Source organism: Hipposideros armiger, unplaced genomic scaffold, assembly GCF_001890085.2.
Source record: "Hipposideros armiger isolate ML-2016 unplaced genomic scaffold, ASM189008v1 scaffold_63, whole genome shotgun sequence".
NCBI classification, from domain to species: Eukaryota; Metazoa; Chordata; class Mammalia; order Chiroptera; family Hipposideridae; genus Hipposideros; species Hipposideros armiger.
This window is the reverse complement of record NW_017731413.1, coordinates 4278026-4296452: the sequence shown is the minus strand read 5'-3', so window position 1 is coordinate 4296452 and position 18427 is coordinate 4278026. Positions and strand designations below refer to the sequence as shown.

General features: G+C 42.5%; 1 protein-coding gene across 2 annotated transcripts in view; it reads right to left on the bottom strand.

Annotated features, from left to right (window-relative positions):
* NTN4 (netrin 4) overlaps positions 1 to 10378 on the bottom strand; it is a 95684-nt gene extending 85306 nt beyond the window's left edge. For both annotated transcript variants that reach the window (XM_019641700.1, XM_019641699.1), the window contains exons 1-2: positions 9804 to 10378; positions 6472 to 7001 (exon numbers count right to left, since the gene is read on the bottom strand). In XM_019641700.1, coding sequence (XP_019497245.1) covers positions 6472 to 7001; positions 9804 to 9858 — 585 coding nt within the window. In that variant the 5' untranslated portion in view covers positions 9859 to 10378. The remainder of the gene's footprint in view (positions 1 to 6471; positions 7002 to 9803) is intronic.
* Between the last annotated feature and the right edge of the window lie 8049 nt (positions 10379 to 18427).

Below are 18427 nucleotides of genomic sequence, written 5' to 3'. Positions count from 1 at the left end.
AAAGCTATCAACTTTCTTTAGGCCATAAGTTTATGCAACCATATTACGAATTATCAGTTAAACAGTAAGTTGTATACAATACCTAATAATTACCACAGAAATGTAGCTCCGGTTTAAGAGTTGTTTTTTGTTTTTTGGGGTTTTTGGGGTTTTTTTACATTTGGAGCTACAATAACATTTAATCATGTAAATAATTTCTGTGCAAACTAATAATCCCAGTTCTGGCCCAGGCTAGCTCATTACTTATTTGACTCTCACCAAGTTACTTCAACTCATGAAGTCTCAGTTTCTTTGTCTGTAAAATGAGCTTAATGCTGGTACCCATCTAACAGGGGTCCTGTGTGAGAATAAGGGATGCAGTGCGCTTTACAGAGCACCTAGCACCTGGGAAGGTTGCAGTGGACATTAGCTGTCTCCATGACCCATGACTGTTGCTGCTGCAGAAATAGGCATGAGCAGGTTTCAACAACCAAAGAAACAAGGAGCTCACCGAAGAACGGTGCTTAGAAAGCAGTCTTACTTATGCATTGCTTTGTTTTATCTTTTAAGTTAAAAAATCCTAAATATCACTTTAGCCTTAGCACATTATAAATGTAAATACCTGTAAAAACCTGATTAAGTAATTTATCATTTTCTGCACACTTGTACCATACTGACTTTATCATGAGGCATTACAACATAATCCTTCCAGTGGCCTAAAGAGACCAATAAATACTCGAATTCTGAAAGGCACATTATCTGTACAACATGTTGGGGAAATCAATCTTGCACTATCTCATATTATTTAATAAATCAGTCCATAAATGATTACGTTTAATCTCTTTCCCGGTAGATTGCAAGGACTGCGAAGGAAAGGAATGTAAATCGTTTCTGAATCTTTCACACTATCTGGCATGGCACAAAGGGAGTTTAACCCAGTCTAGTGGAAATAGCACTGGGCTAGAAGTCAGGAAATACAGATTTTAGCTGAGTAATTGTAGACAAATCACTTAAATCTCTTTAGGCCTCAGATTACTCATCAGTCATGTGCTTTTTTTTTTTTTTCCCATGGATGACATTTAGGTTCCTTTTCAAATGCTCTCATTCTAAGAAACACTAGCCAGAGGGATCTTTACCAATGTTTGTCATTTTAATACACAACTTCATTTTCCATATCTACAGATTGAAAGGCATGGTACCCTTAATTACAGATTTTGTTCACTCTTGAAAACTTGCCAGAAACTTAAGAGTTCTAGTTATTGTCTGTTTCACCAAATACAAACCCTTCAATCTCTTTTAAAGATAGCAAGCCCCTCCCTGCCAGCATTTGCCAGCCCCTACCCTGTCTTAGCTTCTCCTTAGTATTTAATATCAAACTCAGACATACTGTACATTTTAATTTATGTTTTCTATCTCCCCTTCCCTCCACTAGAACCCAAACATCATGGGGACAGGAATTTTTATGTCTTTGGTTAACTGCTGTAGCCACAGCATCTGCAACGGGATCAGACACACAGCAACTCAAAAATTATTTGGTAAATAGGTGAATAAACGTTATTTAAGATCATGGCCTTTCCACAACTACAGCGTATCCCATATTACCAACTCAGCTTCCCCATGTTAACCAGGGTTTCTGAATCTTAGCCCCTGCCCAAAGCTCTCATTCATTCCTCCCCCTGGGTCATTTAAGGATATTCTCCTACCCCACCCCTGCTTGTCACAGCATTCATTTGTTCATTCATTAGGTTACAGATCCATTAATTGCCTACTGTGATCCAAGCAGTGTGCTGAATGCTGGGGATACAGAGGTAAGTAAGGTGGACCAATCCTTCCTCTCTTAACAATCCTTCTTGCCTCATGCTGCATTTGAGCCCCAGCCTCCCTCTGTACTTGGCTTCCGTGGGCTGCTGCCTCCCTTCGAATGTTACAAATTTATAACGCCCTGGAGAAAATTATAAAAGTCTGTGTGGCTTGGTTGGTTGCTATCCAGTTCTGAATAGAGTTGTTTTAATACTGAGTTAACAGAGCAGGAAGCAAGCTATGCTCACTTCCAAGGAGATGATAACTAGGTCACTCCTGAGTTGCTTTGGGGTTACCGAAACCACGCTGTTTCCTAAAGTGAAGATTCAAATTCCAGTTCCATGAGGCCTGACTGTGAAGGACCTAAAATGGCTTGCTATGTCTCCCTACTTCCCTGTGTTCTGTACCCGGACGTGACCTGAGGTGCTTCTTTGCATCCTGAAGAAGCCTAATTAACCTATAATCTTTAGCTTCAAGGTTATTATTATCTATTGCTCCAACTAAACAGTAGACTAAGTCCCCAATTGACAGAGAGCCTCGATGTCTAACCATGCCAAGCAGCAGGCCTGTCTGCGCCTTGTTTAAAAAAAAAATAATTGGGCCGGCCTAGTGGCGTGATGGTTAAGAACTGGCTTGGGACGACAGAGGGCCCCGGTTCGGATCCCACATATGAGAGCCAGTGACACTGCCCTCCACAGCTAAGATGCTGAACAACAGCTCAACCTGGAGCTGGGCTGCCGTGAGTCGCCGGCGACAGTGTAGGCTGCAGCCCCTGTGGCAGTGGGTTGCCATGGGCTACTGTGTGTAGCCAGCAGCCAGCGTGAGCGGCCAGCAGCTGCAGTGAGTGGCCGTCCAGAAGCCAGCGACTGATCTGCCTCACCAGGGAAGAGCGCAATGATGGTGCCAACTTGGGCCAGTGAAGCAACGTCCTCCACAATTAGACTGAAGAACAAAAAATGACAGCAACTTGTCTGTTCCCCTTCCCCCAATTCCCCAGCACTGTTCCCATCCCCCCAATTCCCCAATAAAAATCTTTTAAAAAAATAAATAAATAATTGAGGTATATTTGAAAATTAAGAATTGTATGTATTTAAGGTATGCAATTTGATCATTTGATATACATATACAATGTGAAATCATCACCACATTCGAGCGAATATATCTGTCACCGCAGAGGGCTCCCCCTTTTTGCATATGTGCAGTGAGAACGCTAAGTTCTGCCCTCCGAGCAAATGCCAAGCACACAATAAAGTCTTGTTCATGATGGCCTCATTGCCGTATAGCAGATCTCCACAACTTATTCATCTGGCATAACTGGAACTTTGTACCCCTGAAACAACACCTCCCTAGTCTGTGCCTTGTGCCAGGATTTTGGGAGCACTTCATACCTCCACCCCAGCATTTCCCAAGTGGTGCTCTGGAGGGGTCTCTGCAGTTCTGAAAGATAGTAACTGGTGGTCTACAAAAAGAGGGTTCCATGGACAAATAAGTTGGAGAATGTCATATCCTATATTTGGGATACAGAACACATAATAAGAATACTTATGAGTGTGCGTATGTATATTTATAAATGGTTAATTTGGTTAAACCCAGTCAGTGTTTCGCAACTTGGTTTGGCCATGGAACCTTTTATCCCCAGAATACCACTGACACCTCAGAGGACATTCCTTCTCAGGAAAAAGCTGTTTGGCAAATTGTTTTTTTAACCTTCATGTCATAGCCAAATGAATAGCAAATGGTTGTGAGCGTGAGCAAGGAGAGAGGCTTACCTCTCTCTGCTAGAAGTTCTTGGGGGTTAACGAGAGAACATAGTTTCATGGAACAAGTACTAGACGTAAGGCCAGAAGACTTGTGGTTTAGTCCTAGCTCTGTCACATAACTAATTGTATGTTTTCGGGCAAATCCCTTTACCCCTGAGCCTCAACCTGCTCTCCTGTAAAGTAGGTTATTTTAGGGTAACCTTATCCCTTCCTTTGAAATTGCTGGCTACTTTACGAAGTTTGTAGCAGACCTAACTTTGATTTAAAAAGAGTTCTTCTGGGTGGATTTTTAGGCCTATATTTTTAAAGCCCTCTTTCAGATGACTGGTACCTTCAACTTTGAAGATGTAGGTATCTGATTTCTTAGACATGAAGCTATAGGATCTCTAAGGCTTTAAAAACCCTAAGAAGTGTTTTAGAGTGAACAGTGGAAACAAATTAAGTCTGAACTATATTTATGTTAGCCTGAGTAGTAGGATAATACTTAGAGAAGTCCTAAGAAGCCTTATATAGAATGGAGGAAGAGACAGGTCTACCATATTACAAATATGCAACATATGAAATATGAGACTACTTATTTGACACTAGGTTCATTGGCTTATTTTTGTGATCCCTCGATTCCCAAAGATGGGGATTGAGATATAGAGCTATACTGCAAAATTAATTCATAACTCAGAATGAATAGTATATATCCCAGAGCAACAGAGGAGAGGCAGGTAATGATCATCGCCAGGGAGGCTGGCTCGGGTCCTTCCTCTGAGGAAGATTTTCTTCTACTCTCTAACTCAGGAGGGGAAGACTCATTTCCAAACCTGCCCTCTAAAGGGAAGAAATCCCATGATGGTTCCTTTAGTGTACACCTGCAAACACTGCTCTAGCGGGAACTAGGTGGCACCGATGTTTTTCTTGCCTTTGAAATATAAGTCTGCTGAAATAACAACTACAATGAAAAATTTTCACAAAAACTGGATGGAAAAGGTGACTGTGCATTGAAGTAACTATATAACAAATTTTAATTTCCATCTGCTTGAAATGTGATGTAAGCATTGATGACAATATGTAGTTTGGTTCTAAAGAAGACAAGATTTTGCTTCCCCTACAGGCTAACTAAATGTTACCTTAGTCATCTCTCAGTAATTGCTGGGCCATTGGAATACATTCAGTGTGATACTTGCTAAGCAAGCATGCCTGCCATCTGGTTACTGAAACTTTATTTTTGCTGCTTCATAGATACACATGGCCCAGTAGCACTGAGATGTTAGAGAGCTGATATGAGCCCGTGGATCGATTCCAAAGCAATTTGAGAGTTGAAGCCATTCATTTGTTTGCAACACAAAGTGTTCTCCACATAAGAAAACAATGAGTCCAACTTATCTGTCTCTTTCCTGTCCTAGTATCTTTAAAAATGTCCATCATGACCGGGTGCACACAGATTTACAATATTAAGCCAACTGTAGGGGCCATGATGAAGGATGGAAAACAGTCTGTGTGCTGTTTGTGCCACATCCTTTGTTGCTGGTGCCAGCAACACTATTCCTGATCTGTGGCGCGCACACAGAAGTAGCTGGATCGTGTGGCAAAAGTCCATGTCTGTCTATGGTAGTAGGGGGAAGAAATTCCCAAACCAACCTTTTCACCAGGTCCTTGGCAAGCACCCCTCCCCCCAAACCAAAGGCAGAAATAGTAGCACTGAGTACAGTGCCTGCCACAGAGTAGGGGCTCAATAAATGTTTATTAAATACTATCATCTGGAAAGTCTATGAATAGTAACATCAATGACTGCTAGAAGAGGGCTTATCTTAGTCATCGTAGCCATTGTACCTTGTGCATTAGATGTATGCCTAACAACTAGTCCAGGCGCTCTCAGCCTTGGTGCTATTGACATTTTGGGCTAACAATTCTTTGTTGGGAATGGGAGGGGTGTTGTCTTGTGTATTGTAGGAGGTTTAGCACCATCCTTGGCTCCCACCCACTGGATGCCAGTAGCGTCCCTCCCCCCAGCAAAATGTCTCCAGATATTGCCAAATGTCTCCTGGGAGGGGCGATGGTTGAGAACCAACTATTTAGTCTGTGTATTCATGAAATGTGCCAGAATTAGAAAGATTATACTCTGTCTTCTCTTTTTTCCATATCAATATTTCTTAATCTACATGTTGAAGGTATTTTATTTTCCTAATCTGTTTTCACCCCATTTTCTCTGCATGTTTTCATATATCTGTCCATATAAGTTAAAAAGACTTGTTTCCCCCTTAGGGGAGAGGAACTAGGAAACAAAGAGAAACCATTCCACACAGAAATTGGACTAGTAGCTAAGGAGGCTGTTTTGAAGAATTAAATTGAGATGGTCTTGGGCTCAGGACAGACCTACGATCCTAAACTAGCGATGTGTCTAGGAATACAAAAGGAGCTTTTGTATCTTAAAAGAAACTCTCCATGTGTTTGCTATACACTCTTGTAATCTTAACAACAACAACAAAATGCCACTGTTATACAAAGCATCCTTCTGACAAAGAGATTGTTTTCTCCCTTGGCTTTATTTTTATTTACTTCCTATTTATGTTAACCGATTCAGGAAGATACCAGCATGGGCTCCAGGAACAGGCTGTCTCAGCAACTCCTGCCCCTTCAGGAGCACAGTAAGAAGTCCGGCTGACAAAATCCTTAGCCGTTCAAACCTCTAAGGTACAGTGATGATGTTGAAAAAAATGAAAATCTTAGAATTCCAACTTAAACCCAGCCAGTGGACAACCTGCTTGAAAATTACTCCACGTCCATGTCTAAGGGTAAGAAATAATTTATGACAAATAAAGCTCATGAAAAATTCTAATTTCATTCATGTTGCTACAAGTATACCTTCGTGCTTTAAAAAAAATGTGGGCTGGTAACATTTTTCTACCTTCCTTCCAGTGTAGAGTTAAACGTGTGCCCTTACCTCTCCTCCAGTGCACGGGAAAGGACTGGAGTATCTAGAAGTGCAAATAGCTCCCTTCTTGACAACGTCATCTTCCAGGCCAAAAGTAGCCGAGCAGTTAGTCGCAAAGTACTTGTAAGGCTTCCATGTCTTCCCAAAGTCCTGGGACCGGTCCAGCACCATGGCCGCTGGCCTGGGGGACTTGAACACCATAATTAGATGAGTGAAGTAGAATTCAGCTTCCAGATCTAACTGGATCTTTTCTCTGTGCACATCCTCAGCCGACTGCCACCACGTGCGAGGAAACCTGAAGGACGAGTCTGCCATGGCAGCTGGCAGGTGAGCCAGGTGAGGCTGGGCAGCGTTGCATTTGTCACATTTAGGCTGCTGACAAGTCAGATCAGTGTTCTCACTATAGAAGCAGTACAGTTCAGTGGCGTTCTGACCACACGTGGTGTCTGCCCGGAGTTTTCTCCCTAAAGCCAAATTTCCCATCTGAGGGTTACAGGCTTTTTCACAGCGGGAACTCACTCCAGCTACTCCATTCAGTCCTAGGGAAGGGAAAGCATATGTTATTCAAGACAAACCCATCTGGGAAGCTGTTCTGTCCATCTAGTCCATCTTCAACAGTCAAAAGAACCTGAGACTTTCAGTAAAGAGGAAATTCTACCAAATTTGAGCATGAATACTATTCTGCATTTACACAGTATTTGTGTATGCAAATGTGCGGGTGTGCACATGTGGGTGCACACATTTCATGTTCAAATATAAAGTCCACATGAAAGAAAATAAAATCACTTCAGGCAAAGGGCAAGAGGAAGGAAAATGGAAACATTGGGGTAAAGATAATGGCCCTAAATCTTTTCAAGTACTGTATTTGGCTTTCTAAACATTCTCTATATTTGAAATATACTCATTTGTTTTTGACGTCATAATATCAAATATGTTTTTAAGATCATTAATGTTTATTAATAATGTTTTTAAGATCACCCAACTTAGTCTTTCAAATATAATTTGAGCTCTTAGTATTATCTAATATATTTATGAGAATGCATTAAGGAGGAAATGTAGAATTTCTTACATTTTTAAGCCAAAAAAATGAAGGGACAAATTCCCTAGGGAAAGCAATATAAGCTACTTAATCAGTATATGATGGGAGGCAAAGCTAGAGACCATTGGAGCTCAAATGCACAATATCTATTTTTAATATTAAGTAAATATAACTAACAAAACCCCTCTAAACTGCTAAATGGCAGAAAAGCTTATTTGGCATGCTCTTTGCCTTTTCAGTGCTTCTACCTATGATAGGTTATACAGTAGTTACCTCTTTGCTTAACAAGAGAGTGTTTACAGTCTGGCTGCCACTAACAGCACCTTTAAACATTATCTGTGAACTAAAACACCTTCTTAAAGAAACATGCACTTCCAGCCAAACAAAAGTCCAACAGACTTCAATGTTTCAAAAAGACTTAAAATGATAAACATTATCCACTTATTAACATCCTGACTACATATTATACTTCTTTAATTTGGGCTTCTCATTTTTAATTATGAATACTTTAAGCAAAATCATCTACTTAAAAGTTAAAACAGGCAAGGAAAGAAAGAAAAGTCAAACCCCAAATTCTGGCTAATTGAACGTTTCTGCTTCTTACAAGGGAGCACCTCTGAACTGTTATCACGGTGCTGTTGGAGAAGCCAAATGACAGCTTAGACTAAAACAGGGACATGTCACACACTGACGATCACCAGCCCCACATGGCCACCAAAAGAAAGGGATTCCTTAGGCATATTTTTTAAATGTCACACTCAAGTGTGCATTATGCATGGACGCTATATGCCACTGTTCTGATTAGCTGGAGCCAACAGTTGCTTGTGGCTAGGATCACCCAAGCACACAATGTGCTGTGACTCACCTGTAAAGCATTTCGGGGGAAAATCATATACTGCCCGTACAAGTATTTTTGACTTGAAACACTTGGCTTGTGATATTTATTTACAACCTCTTGATTGCTTGCATGTTTTTGCCATAACATGGTTTGAAAAGGGAAAGGTTTATTAAAGTTCACTTTGTGGTTGGGGGAGCATGGATAAGTCCACGCAGGGGTGCATAAGCCGGAAGAGCTAAAGTAAAACCTTAGACCTTTAGCGGTTTCTTGGGGAAAGTACTGAATAATCTTAAATGCCCCTAAACTAATAGGAAGTCCAGAAACGACTGGAGCCAGATAAATAAAGGGTGGACAAAACACTTGGAGATCCCTAAAGAAGTGATCAGCCAAATATAGAGCAAGGATGCGGCTAGGAGCTTGACTAGGTTGGGATGTAGGTTCTAAAGCCTGGCTTTTACTGCACGCCGGCGTCTCGGGACAGAGTGGAAGAAGCCGAAGGGAAGGGAGAAGTGATGCTTTCTGTACACCAGTCCGTCCCTCCAACCCACACCCCTTTCTGGAACGATGTGTTTGAGAGGCCGGGCGATCGATGATTCCCTCACTTTCTTTCCCCCTCACACACTGAGCTGCACTTGACACCTAACTGGAAGCCGGTGACCCTGAAGAGGGAGGGAGAGGAGCAGAAGGGGCTCCAGACTTTAGAAAAGGCGAGCTAAGAACGGTTGGCCACGGGCAGCCCAAGAAAGCCGGAATGGGAGTGGGCGAGAGCGCGCAGCAGACAACGCCTCTGCTGGTAGTCCAGCTACCGAGACAGGGAGCAGACCCGCCTCCGACCTCCCGCAGAGCCTCGACCAGGGTACCAATTCCCCAGGGGCGGCCAGCCAGCACTGTGCAACCCAGGGTGATCAACACCGACCGACCCAGCCCCGGGTCTCACTGCGTTCCAGCCACTGCCCCGGTGAGAGGGCACTCACCCCGCCCAGGTGCCCCTACCTGGCGCCCTAGTACCCAGCACGAGGTCGAGGACGACAGCGATCGCTCTCAACCAGAGAGCGGCCCCGGCCCACGCGCGCCCAGGGTCGCTGGGCCACCCCTCCCCATTATTCCTCAGGCCATGAAGTGCGGGGGGATGGCGAGCTTGGTCCTTTGTTCCCTCACAAAGTGGAAAGGCAGTTTTCTACTAGTCCAAACCCAGAAAGAAACCAAGGTCGCGGTATCTCCGGCAGGGCGCACCCAGGATCTCGGGTGATCCGAGGGCATGTGCATCGCAGTTGCAAAAAAATCAATAGTATTTTAAACTGCGGAGAGCGGAGGGGAAAGAGGCGGAACATGGCCACTCATTTCATCCCCGGGAGCTGAGCTCGGCGCTCCCAGCCCGCACTCCCCTGCACCCCCGAGTCCCGAGGTGGAAGACAGAAGGAGCGATGGAAGTGGGGGTGGGGGCCCGGCAGAGTCACCACCCACCTGCGGCCACCGCGGAGCAGACCCAGAGCAGCAGCAGCCGCGCGCAGCTCCCCATGGCCGGGAGGAGCCGGGAGGACCCGGGCCGGGCGGGTGCGGGAGAGAGCCGAGCCCTCTCGGCTGTGGGATGAAACGCCAACAGTCCTCGGGAGGAACCGGGGCTCTTTATTTCTTCCTCCTCCTGGGGCGCCGGGCTCGGTCAGTGGGCGCCGGCGGCGGGGAGCCGCGGGCCAGAGCCGCGCCGGGAGGTGGGGTGACTCTCGCGCACCGGCCTGGAGGGGCCGGGGCACCTCTGGGGCGGCGGGAGCCCCGGGACCATAGCCGGCCTGGCGGCTCTGCCCCGCGGAGCGGCGCTGCGGGATCCTCCGCCGCTCGCCCGGGGTTCGGCGCCCCCAGCAGCTGCTGAACTTTGCGAGACCTTTCACTTCCCGGCCGCCGCCGCCTCCTGGGCGTCCTCCTCCGCGTTTACCACCTCCTCAGGCTGCTGCGTCTCGGTGCCGTCCTTTTCCATGGGCAGTTCCGTGGGATGCATTTTTATTGCACCGACACCGCGGCGCTCCGGTGCCAGCCCTCCTCCCCTCGCACCTCCACCCCTTCCTCCAGCCCGCCCCCAACTCCCCGCGCTCGCTTGACAGCCGGGGCGGTACAGCCCGCGCTGCAGGGTCGCCACCGCTGCCCCGGGAGAGAGCCCCTCGCCCGACTGGCCGCCCCCGCTGCTTCGCTGCCCCCTGGTCCCGCGCGTCTCAGTCCCCGCGCACCCCGTCACCTCGGCCCCCAGTTTCCCTCGTGCCCCGCCCGGCGCTTGCCCTGCATCCCCCTGCGTGACCCCCCTGGTGCCCTCCAGCACCCACAGGCCTCTTCTGGGAAGCAATCTCCCACCTTCTCCCGGAACATTCCAGAGAGCAGTTGACTCCCTCTTGATCAGGTCAGGGCATGCCAAGGGGCTTAAAAAACCGCGAAACAGGCTAGCGCCTACTTCTCACATCCCCCAGCAAGACAAGCCTTCCCTCTCTCCCAGCACCCCGCCACCCTTTCCCCGGGAGTCTCACGACCTGGGGAAGGAACCCCGCAACCCAGCCCGAGGTGACGGGTGTCCGAGAGCGCACTAATTGCTAATTCGCTGCTTCTCTGCCGCCTTTGTGGGCGGGGAAGGACTTTTCAGCTAAACAATCAATACTTACTTAATCCCAGGTGTATCCATTGTGACAGTAAAAGGTATTCCCTAATTCAAGCTCAAGGTACTAAAAGAAAAGGGTCATAGGATTAGCTAGTGGGCAGTTTAAGAACATCGTAGTATAGAGACGGGCATGACAAAAAGCAGGTCCCTGGTCCTTGTAAGCACTCACTCCATAGAGTGTATTGTACTGTGAAACAATAATGTTGTGAAATAGTTACCGAGAAGAATTTAGTAGCAACCCCAAGCAACTAATTGTGGATAGAATTACTCAAGGCTGCTGCTTATGGAAGGAGATTAAATAGCACTTGAGTCTGGAACTTTTTTACAAGTTCTATGAAAACATAATTCGATATACACATCTAGAGAAATTCACAAAAGTTAAGTAGAATGCAATTTTTTGTATAGCAGTGCTCATTTTGTGCCTTTGAATATTTTCCAGAAAATTAACTACTTTACAGATATCATTCAGTTGTGGGTGTTACTGATGAGGACAATTCTGAGCTTTGGGGCACATGTAGATATTATTTATAATGACTCAGCTGGGGATATATAAGAAGTTTCTACCTCCCAGGAGGAACTGGGGTGAGGTCAGCATCATCCACTTGGGAGACATCAAAATTATTCTTCTAGTCAACACTGGAAAGTGGCGGACGGTAGGGGACAGCAATTTGTATAACATTTCGAAGATAAAACCTTTGAGGTTTCAAATATTAGCAGTATTAGGACTTTCTTCCCAATATGTTCCCAATGAAGTTACTGAAACACCTCTCCAAATTATTCTTTTTACCAAATAAATGATAGGAAATCATTTCCTTAAAGGTAAAGCAGTATTTTATAGTCTACACAAAACATTATTATGTTTTTCTTATATTCTTCATTATTATTAACTGAGAATACCTATTAGGTATATAGTACATTTTTATGAAATGTTTTTGACTGAGTTATGTTAAAACTATGGCTATATTCTAAGAAACAGGGATTAAGAAAGAAAAACAGTGAAATCAGAATGATTCTTCATATTCTAAACAAATCTGTACCTTTATACCAATGCTTTATATATGAAGCAGCTCAGGATAGAAAAGTAATTCGCATCCTGATCAATTTCTAATTTACTTCATTTGGTTATATAGTCTAATTTAGTTCTAAATTCCAATTCAATTTAATTCTACTTTAGTTATAAATTCTATTTTCATTTTGAAAAAGCTATTTGGCAAAAGTTTGCCTACATAAGGAAAATCTTAGTGATACATATATCATTGCCTATAGTTGTTTTTGAAAATTTCAGTAATGGATTTAGAATTTTTAAAACAATTTTATGAATTAGTAGGAAGCTTAGCAAACCTATGGATTTTCAATAACAAGTTTCCAGGAGCCACATAATTGACAAATTAAATCTAGAATACTACTGAGAACTTGGAAGAAAGCTAAAAGGGCCTTTATGGACTAAAATAGATGGAAAAAGTTGATGTACCAACTTTTCATGGGAGAGCTCTTTAGGTCTTCACTTAAATTGTTCATGCAATGTTAATAACTTTGGCTGTACTGTTTTCCTAGGCCACAGCATATTAGAATTAACAAATTAGAATGGAGCAGGGTGTTGTTAAAACAAGGAATGAGTTGAGGCAATCTGGTAATGAGGAGGATGAGAGAACTATAAAAAGTAGCCATAAGGACAAAAAACCATACAGCAGTCCGCAGCCTTTTAGTGCAGTGGCAAAGCACCAAAAGGCTGTAGAGCTGTCACTCTATTATAACTTAGAATATGTGAGGTTCCTAATGGGTCATAGGATATTCAGCATCAGAAGAGATCTCAGGGATCGTTTAGCCCAACTTCTCACCCTATCAGGAACCCTCTCCACAAAATCTCTGTCCAATGGTCATCCAGGTTTTGTTCTGGAAATCTCAGTAAAGGAAAGCCTCAAAAGCAGCTCTTCTCATTTTTGGTACTGTTTTATTTAACTATGACACCTCTCTTCTTAAATTTCTACCTGTATTTACAGGTTAGTCACCTGCAACTAAACAGAATAGGTCCGCCTTCTTTCCTGATAGGTATTTAAAGATTTTTTGAAATTTGTTGGAGTGACATTATATAAGTTTCAAGTGTATAGTTCTATAACGCATCATCCGTATATTGCATAGTGTGCTCACCACCCAGAGTCTAGTCTCCCTCCATCACCGTATATTTGACCCCTTTTACTCTCTTCATCCTCCCACCACCTCCCTTTTCCTTTTGGTAACCACCCTTCTGTTGTCTGTGTCTATGAGTTTGTTTGTTTTGTTTGTTCATTTGTTGCTTTCTGTTTTATATCCCACATGAGTGAAATCATGTGGTTCTTGTCTTTTTGCATCTGATTTATTTCACTTAGCATGATACTCTCAAGATCTATCCATGTTGTCACAAATGGCAGTATTTCATGTTTTCTTATGGCTGAGTGGTATTCCATTGTATATATGCACCACATCTTTTTTATCCAATCACACATCAAAGGACACTTCAGCTGTTTCCATGTCTTGGTTACTGTGTATAATGCTGTGGGTATTCAAAGATTTGAAGTCAAGTTTTATTGCTCTTCTTAATTATTGTCTTCTCCAAGTGTTTGTTCAGTCACTCATATGGTACGATTTCCAAACCTTTCACCCTCATAATCACCCCTCCTCAGATATACTACAATTTGTCAATGTTGCTTTTATACTGTGCATCTAGAATTCAACTCCAGGTTTGTCTGGATCAGTGTAGAATAAAACAGAGCTAGTATTTCCCTTAACTTAGGTATAGGACTTATATTTCTGTTGCCTAAAAATGCATTAGCAGCTTTGTGATGTTTCTGATATTAGGCTTGAAGCAAACTAAAATCCCTTTTTCATATATTGATGTCTTAAAGAGTCATTAATAAAAGGTAAAATATATTTTGTTTAACCAGAAGAAAAGAGTTCCACTAAAATACATCACAGAGGGCTGGCCCAGTGGCGCGATGGTTAAGAACTGGCTTGGGATGCCAGAGTGCCCCGGTTTGGATCCCACATATGAGGGCCAGTGACACTGCCCTCCACAGCTAAGATGCTGAACAACAGCTCAACCTGGAGCTGGGCTGCCATGAGTCGCCGGCGATGGCGTAGGCTGCAGCCCCTGCTGCAGTGGGTTGCCAGCAGCCAGCGTGAGAGGCCAGCAGCCGCAGTGAGCGGCTGTCCAGAAGCCGGCGACTGATCTGCCTCACCTGGGAAGAGCGCAATGATGGTGCCAACTTGGGCCAGTGAAGCAACATCCTCCACAACTAGAATGAAGAACAAAACAACAGCAACTTGTCTGTTCCCCTTCCCCTAATTCCCCAGCGCTCTTCCCATCCCCCCCAATTCCCCAATTAAAAAAAAAATACATCGCAGATAGTAAGCAGTCAATAAATATTAATTTAAAGAACAAAAATGAACACAGTCAAATTGTAAAATTTGAAAAGTGGTTAAAAATTTTTTTTAATTGTTAGTCCTGAATGGGATTAGTATTTATTTTCTGAATAAAAATCACTTCTGTGGAAAACTTGACTCTTCATGTGTATACACATGGTTATTACTATTCCAAGGAAAGGAAGGACTTTGAAATGGTGATTTTTTTTGTATACCTAGTATCTTTCTCCCATGGAACTATAAACATGATCTCATTCATCCCCAAAGCATCAGTGTGTGGGAAAGAACAGAAATAGTTGCACTCATTTAAAAAGAAAGTGATGTGAAAGGTGTAAATGCCAAACTTAGATCATTTAATAAGTATGCATTAGAGATAGAACAACACGGGTTTTCAGATTTTTTTAAAAATCATTGCTTATCCATCAATTTTCCACAAATACGATCTTATTTCTCTTTGAACTCAAAGAGATTTGGGAGAAAATTAAATGGAGAATTGTTTCCATTGCCATAATCCTATATTTAGTTTCCTACCTGGTCTATGTCCTTCAAATGCCCTTTAGAAAACAAAGTCTTGAGAATTTCCTTAAGTTTTAATCTAAGGCTTCTGCCACTGGCAGTGTTTCTTATTTCATGTGCTCCCTGGCTACAGCTGCTCATTCCTAGGAAGGGAGTGAGAGCTTTTGAAAATACATGCGCTCTTCCAAGAAGGTAAGCAGTACTTTTCTTTAAAAAAAAAAAAAACAAAACAAAAAACTGCACGCATGCTCTCTCATGTTTAAATTAATTATATGGAGCCTAGAAAATTCAAACAAACAAGAACAGTTCTGTTGTTATTACAGAGATAGCTACTCTGGGTAGCACTGTATTGACACAAATTTTAAACACTTTCTCCTCTATATAGTTCTCAGTTCAAACTTTCTATACATGTTGCTATTTCTGACATTGATGAAAAGATGCTTGGAGTCAAGTTACCACTTTTTTTTAAATGTAGGGAAATAGAAAAAGAAAAAAAATTACCCAAGGCCTCAAGAGGATGAAAGAATAGTAAACAGTCTGGGTGATTCCTTTTATTTATATTTTGTATATTGTAGTGTAGTGGGTAGGCTCATGGACTGTGAGGTCTGACTCCTCAGGTTTGAATTCTGGCTCTGCCCCCTACTAGCTGTGTGACTGTGGGCAAGTTATTTATCCTCTTGGTGCAGCCATTTCCTTATCTACCATATAGGAATAATAATAGTACCTAATTAATAAGGTTATTATGAATATTAAATGAAGTACTATTTATGAAGTTGTAGGAAAGAGCAAGAAACACTTTAAGTTTTGTTAAATACATAAAATACTGAAATACAGATCTATCATGTACATACAACCTCTTTTGCTCTGCCCTGGGATTTATTTCTGTGTGTGTGACTTTTTGTCCCAATTATTATTATTATTATTCTAAATTTTGTTTTGATTTTTAAATTATAGTTGACATACAATATTAGTTTCAGGTGTACAACATAGTGATTCAATATTTATATACCTTATGGAGTGATCACCAGAAGTCTTATACCCATCTGCCACTGTACAAAGTCATTATTATTGACCATATTCCCTATGCTGTACATTACATTCCCATCATATATTTTATAACTAGAAGTTTGTACTTCTTAATGCCCTTCCCCTTTTTTCACCTCCCCCAACCTCCCCACCCCCTCCCCTTTGGCATTCATCAGTTTGTTCTCTGTATGAATCTATTTCTATTTTGGGTTTTTGTTCATTTGTTGTTTTAGATTCCACATGTCAGTAAAATCCTATAGTATTTGTCTTCCTTGGAATTTCATCTTCAGTTACACATAGATATTTAATAGGCAGAAACTAAATCGTTGTCCTGGCTCAATTTTACATGCTGTTGTACATCTATAAAAGGCACTACACAGGAGATGAAAGTATGAAGCAACAAATCTTATCTAGCTAGAGGGAGAGGAGAATTGGCTCTGATGGAACAGCTATAATTTACCAGGCATAATGTTGAATGCTTTATAATTCTAGAAACTCTTTACGGTTCAGTCAACTCCTTGATGAGAAAACTGAAGAGCAGAGAAGTTAAATAACTGAGCCAAGATCACACAGCTAAGTAAATGAATAAGTCAGGATTTGAACCCTGGCGTGTCTGACTTTAAGTGGAGTATTCTTCTCATTTCCTCTTTCAAGTAGGTGGCACAGCAAGGCAGTTAAGAAAGGGTTCAAAACTAGACTGCCAATGTCCTCATTGGTAAAAACACTCCTAGAATGTTTCTACCTTAACAATCACAGTTTAACCCATGCAGCCATGGATTTAACCACCACCTACCTTACTTACCTCCAAATCTCACTCGTGAGCTTCAGGGCCGTATATCCAGTTGTCCATGGAGAGCTCTACTTAGACACCTCAAATTCAACACATTCAAAGCTAACCTCATTATCTTCCTCCCCTAACTCATTACCACTCCTGTATCCTCTATCCTGTGGAATGCCACAATTACCCATCTACGGGATCAGCGCAAAAAGAGTAGCATTTTCCAAACCTATGCAAAACTAAGTGTTCTGATGAAAAAGAGTTCTGTTGTCAAATAAGTTGAACATTAGGTTAAAGTTAAAGAGGACTTCTCAGAATCTTCAATATGCTAAATTCATTGCAAATCTCTAAGAAATAGACATAATGTTATATTAGATAGGATTGCATTCAGTTGCATGAGCCCAACTCAGTAGCTTAACCAAATTGAGATTGATTTTCTTCGCATGACAAGAAGTCAGGAGGCAGACAGTCCAGTACAAGTGCAGCTGCTCAGTGAAGCCATCGTGATGTGTGTGGTTTTCTTCTGCTTGGTCACGAGATGACTGCTTCACCTCCAGAACCAGTTGTCCCTATTCTAGGCAAGAGAAATGGAAAAAGAGAGAAGGAAAGAAGATATATGCCAGCTATGTCTTAAAAAGCCTTCCCACCCACATTCTTATATCTAATTGTCCAGAACTGGGTTATGTGCTCTCTCCAGACCATGAGGATATCTGAGAAGGTGATTATTTTAACTGGGCACATTGCCACCCTTAACAAGTTCAGGCTTCAATTAGAAAGAAAAGGAGGTTAATGTCAAGTAGACCACTAACTATATATATCATCAAAAGTTAGCAATTTCACCAGTGTATTTAGCCCAAGCACTTAACATAGTCTGCAACTTCCCACCATTGACAGATGGAAGTCATTCTGCTTGGCTTGGTACCCCGACCGTTAATGATGTCCCAGTTCCTGCCACAGGCGTTCTAGCGCCACCCACAGGGAAGCACCTGCACTCTCTGAGATGGACAACAGTGCTTCGTGCCTCTCGCATCTGCACACTCTCTCCCTTTCCCTACTCTTCTCTCTTCCTCCTGGCTAATTCTGGCAGATCCTCAGAAATGTAGTTTAGAAAGTAACTTCTATGACACCTTTCTTTCTTACTCTCTCCTCTACCAACAGGGTTACTCCCCCTCTGTCCTCTCATGGATTGCTTCATTATCCTCAATTATAGGTTTGGTTTTTTTTTATATGTTGAGTGGCGGAAGCAAAATTTTATTTATGCTTTAATTATAACTATGGGAAACATGCATATAAAAAAGGCATGGGCTATATAAAAATATTAGAGATGATTGTTTCTCTGGCTTCTAAACTTTTAGCGATATCGTCATTTTTATGATTACATTTTTATTTAAAAAAACATAACAATTTAAGGCAGAATATGAAAAAACAGAACCTGAAGAGTGACACAGCAAGTGGAAATTATAGCTGTTCCATCAGAGCCGAGTCCCCTCTCCATCTAGCTAGATAAGATTTGTTGCTTCATACTTTCATCTCCTGTGTAGTGCCTCTTATAGATGTACAGCAGCATATAAAATGAAGCCAGGACAATGGTTTAGTTTCTGCCTATTAAATATCTATGTGTAACTATTAGCATCAAGTGGAACACTGTGGACTCAGGAGGTTAGAAGAGCTCCATGGAGGAAGTGGACTTAGCTGGATGCTAACAATTGCGTTGGCGTGGATGGGTGTGGT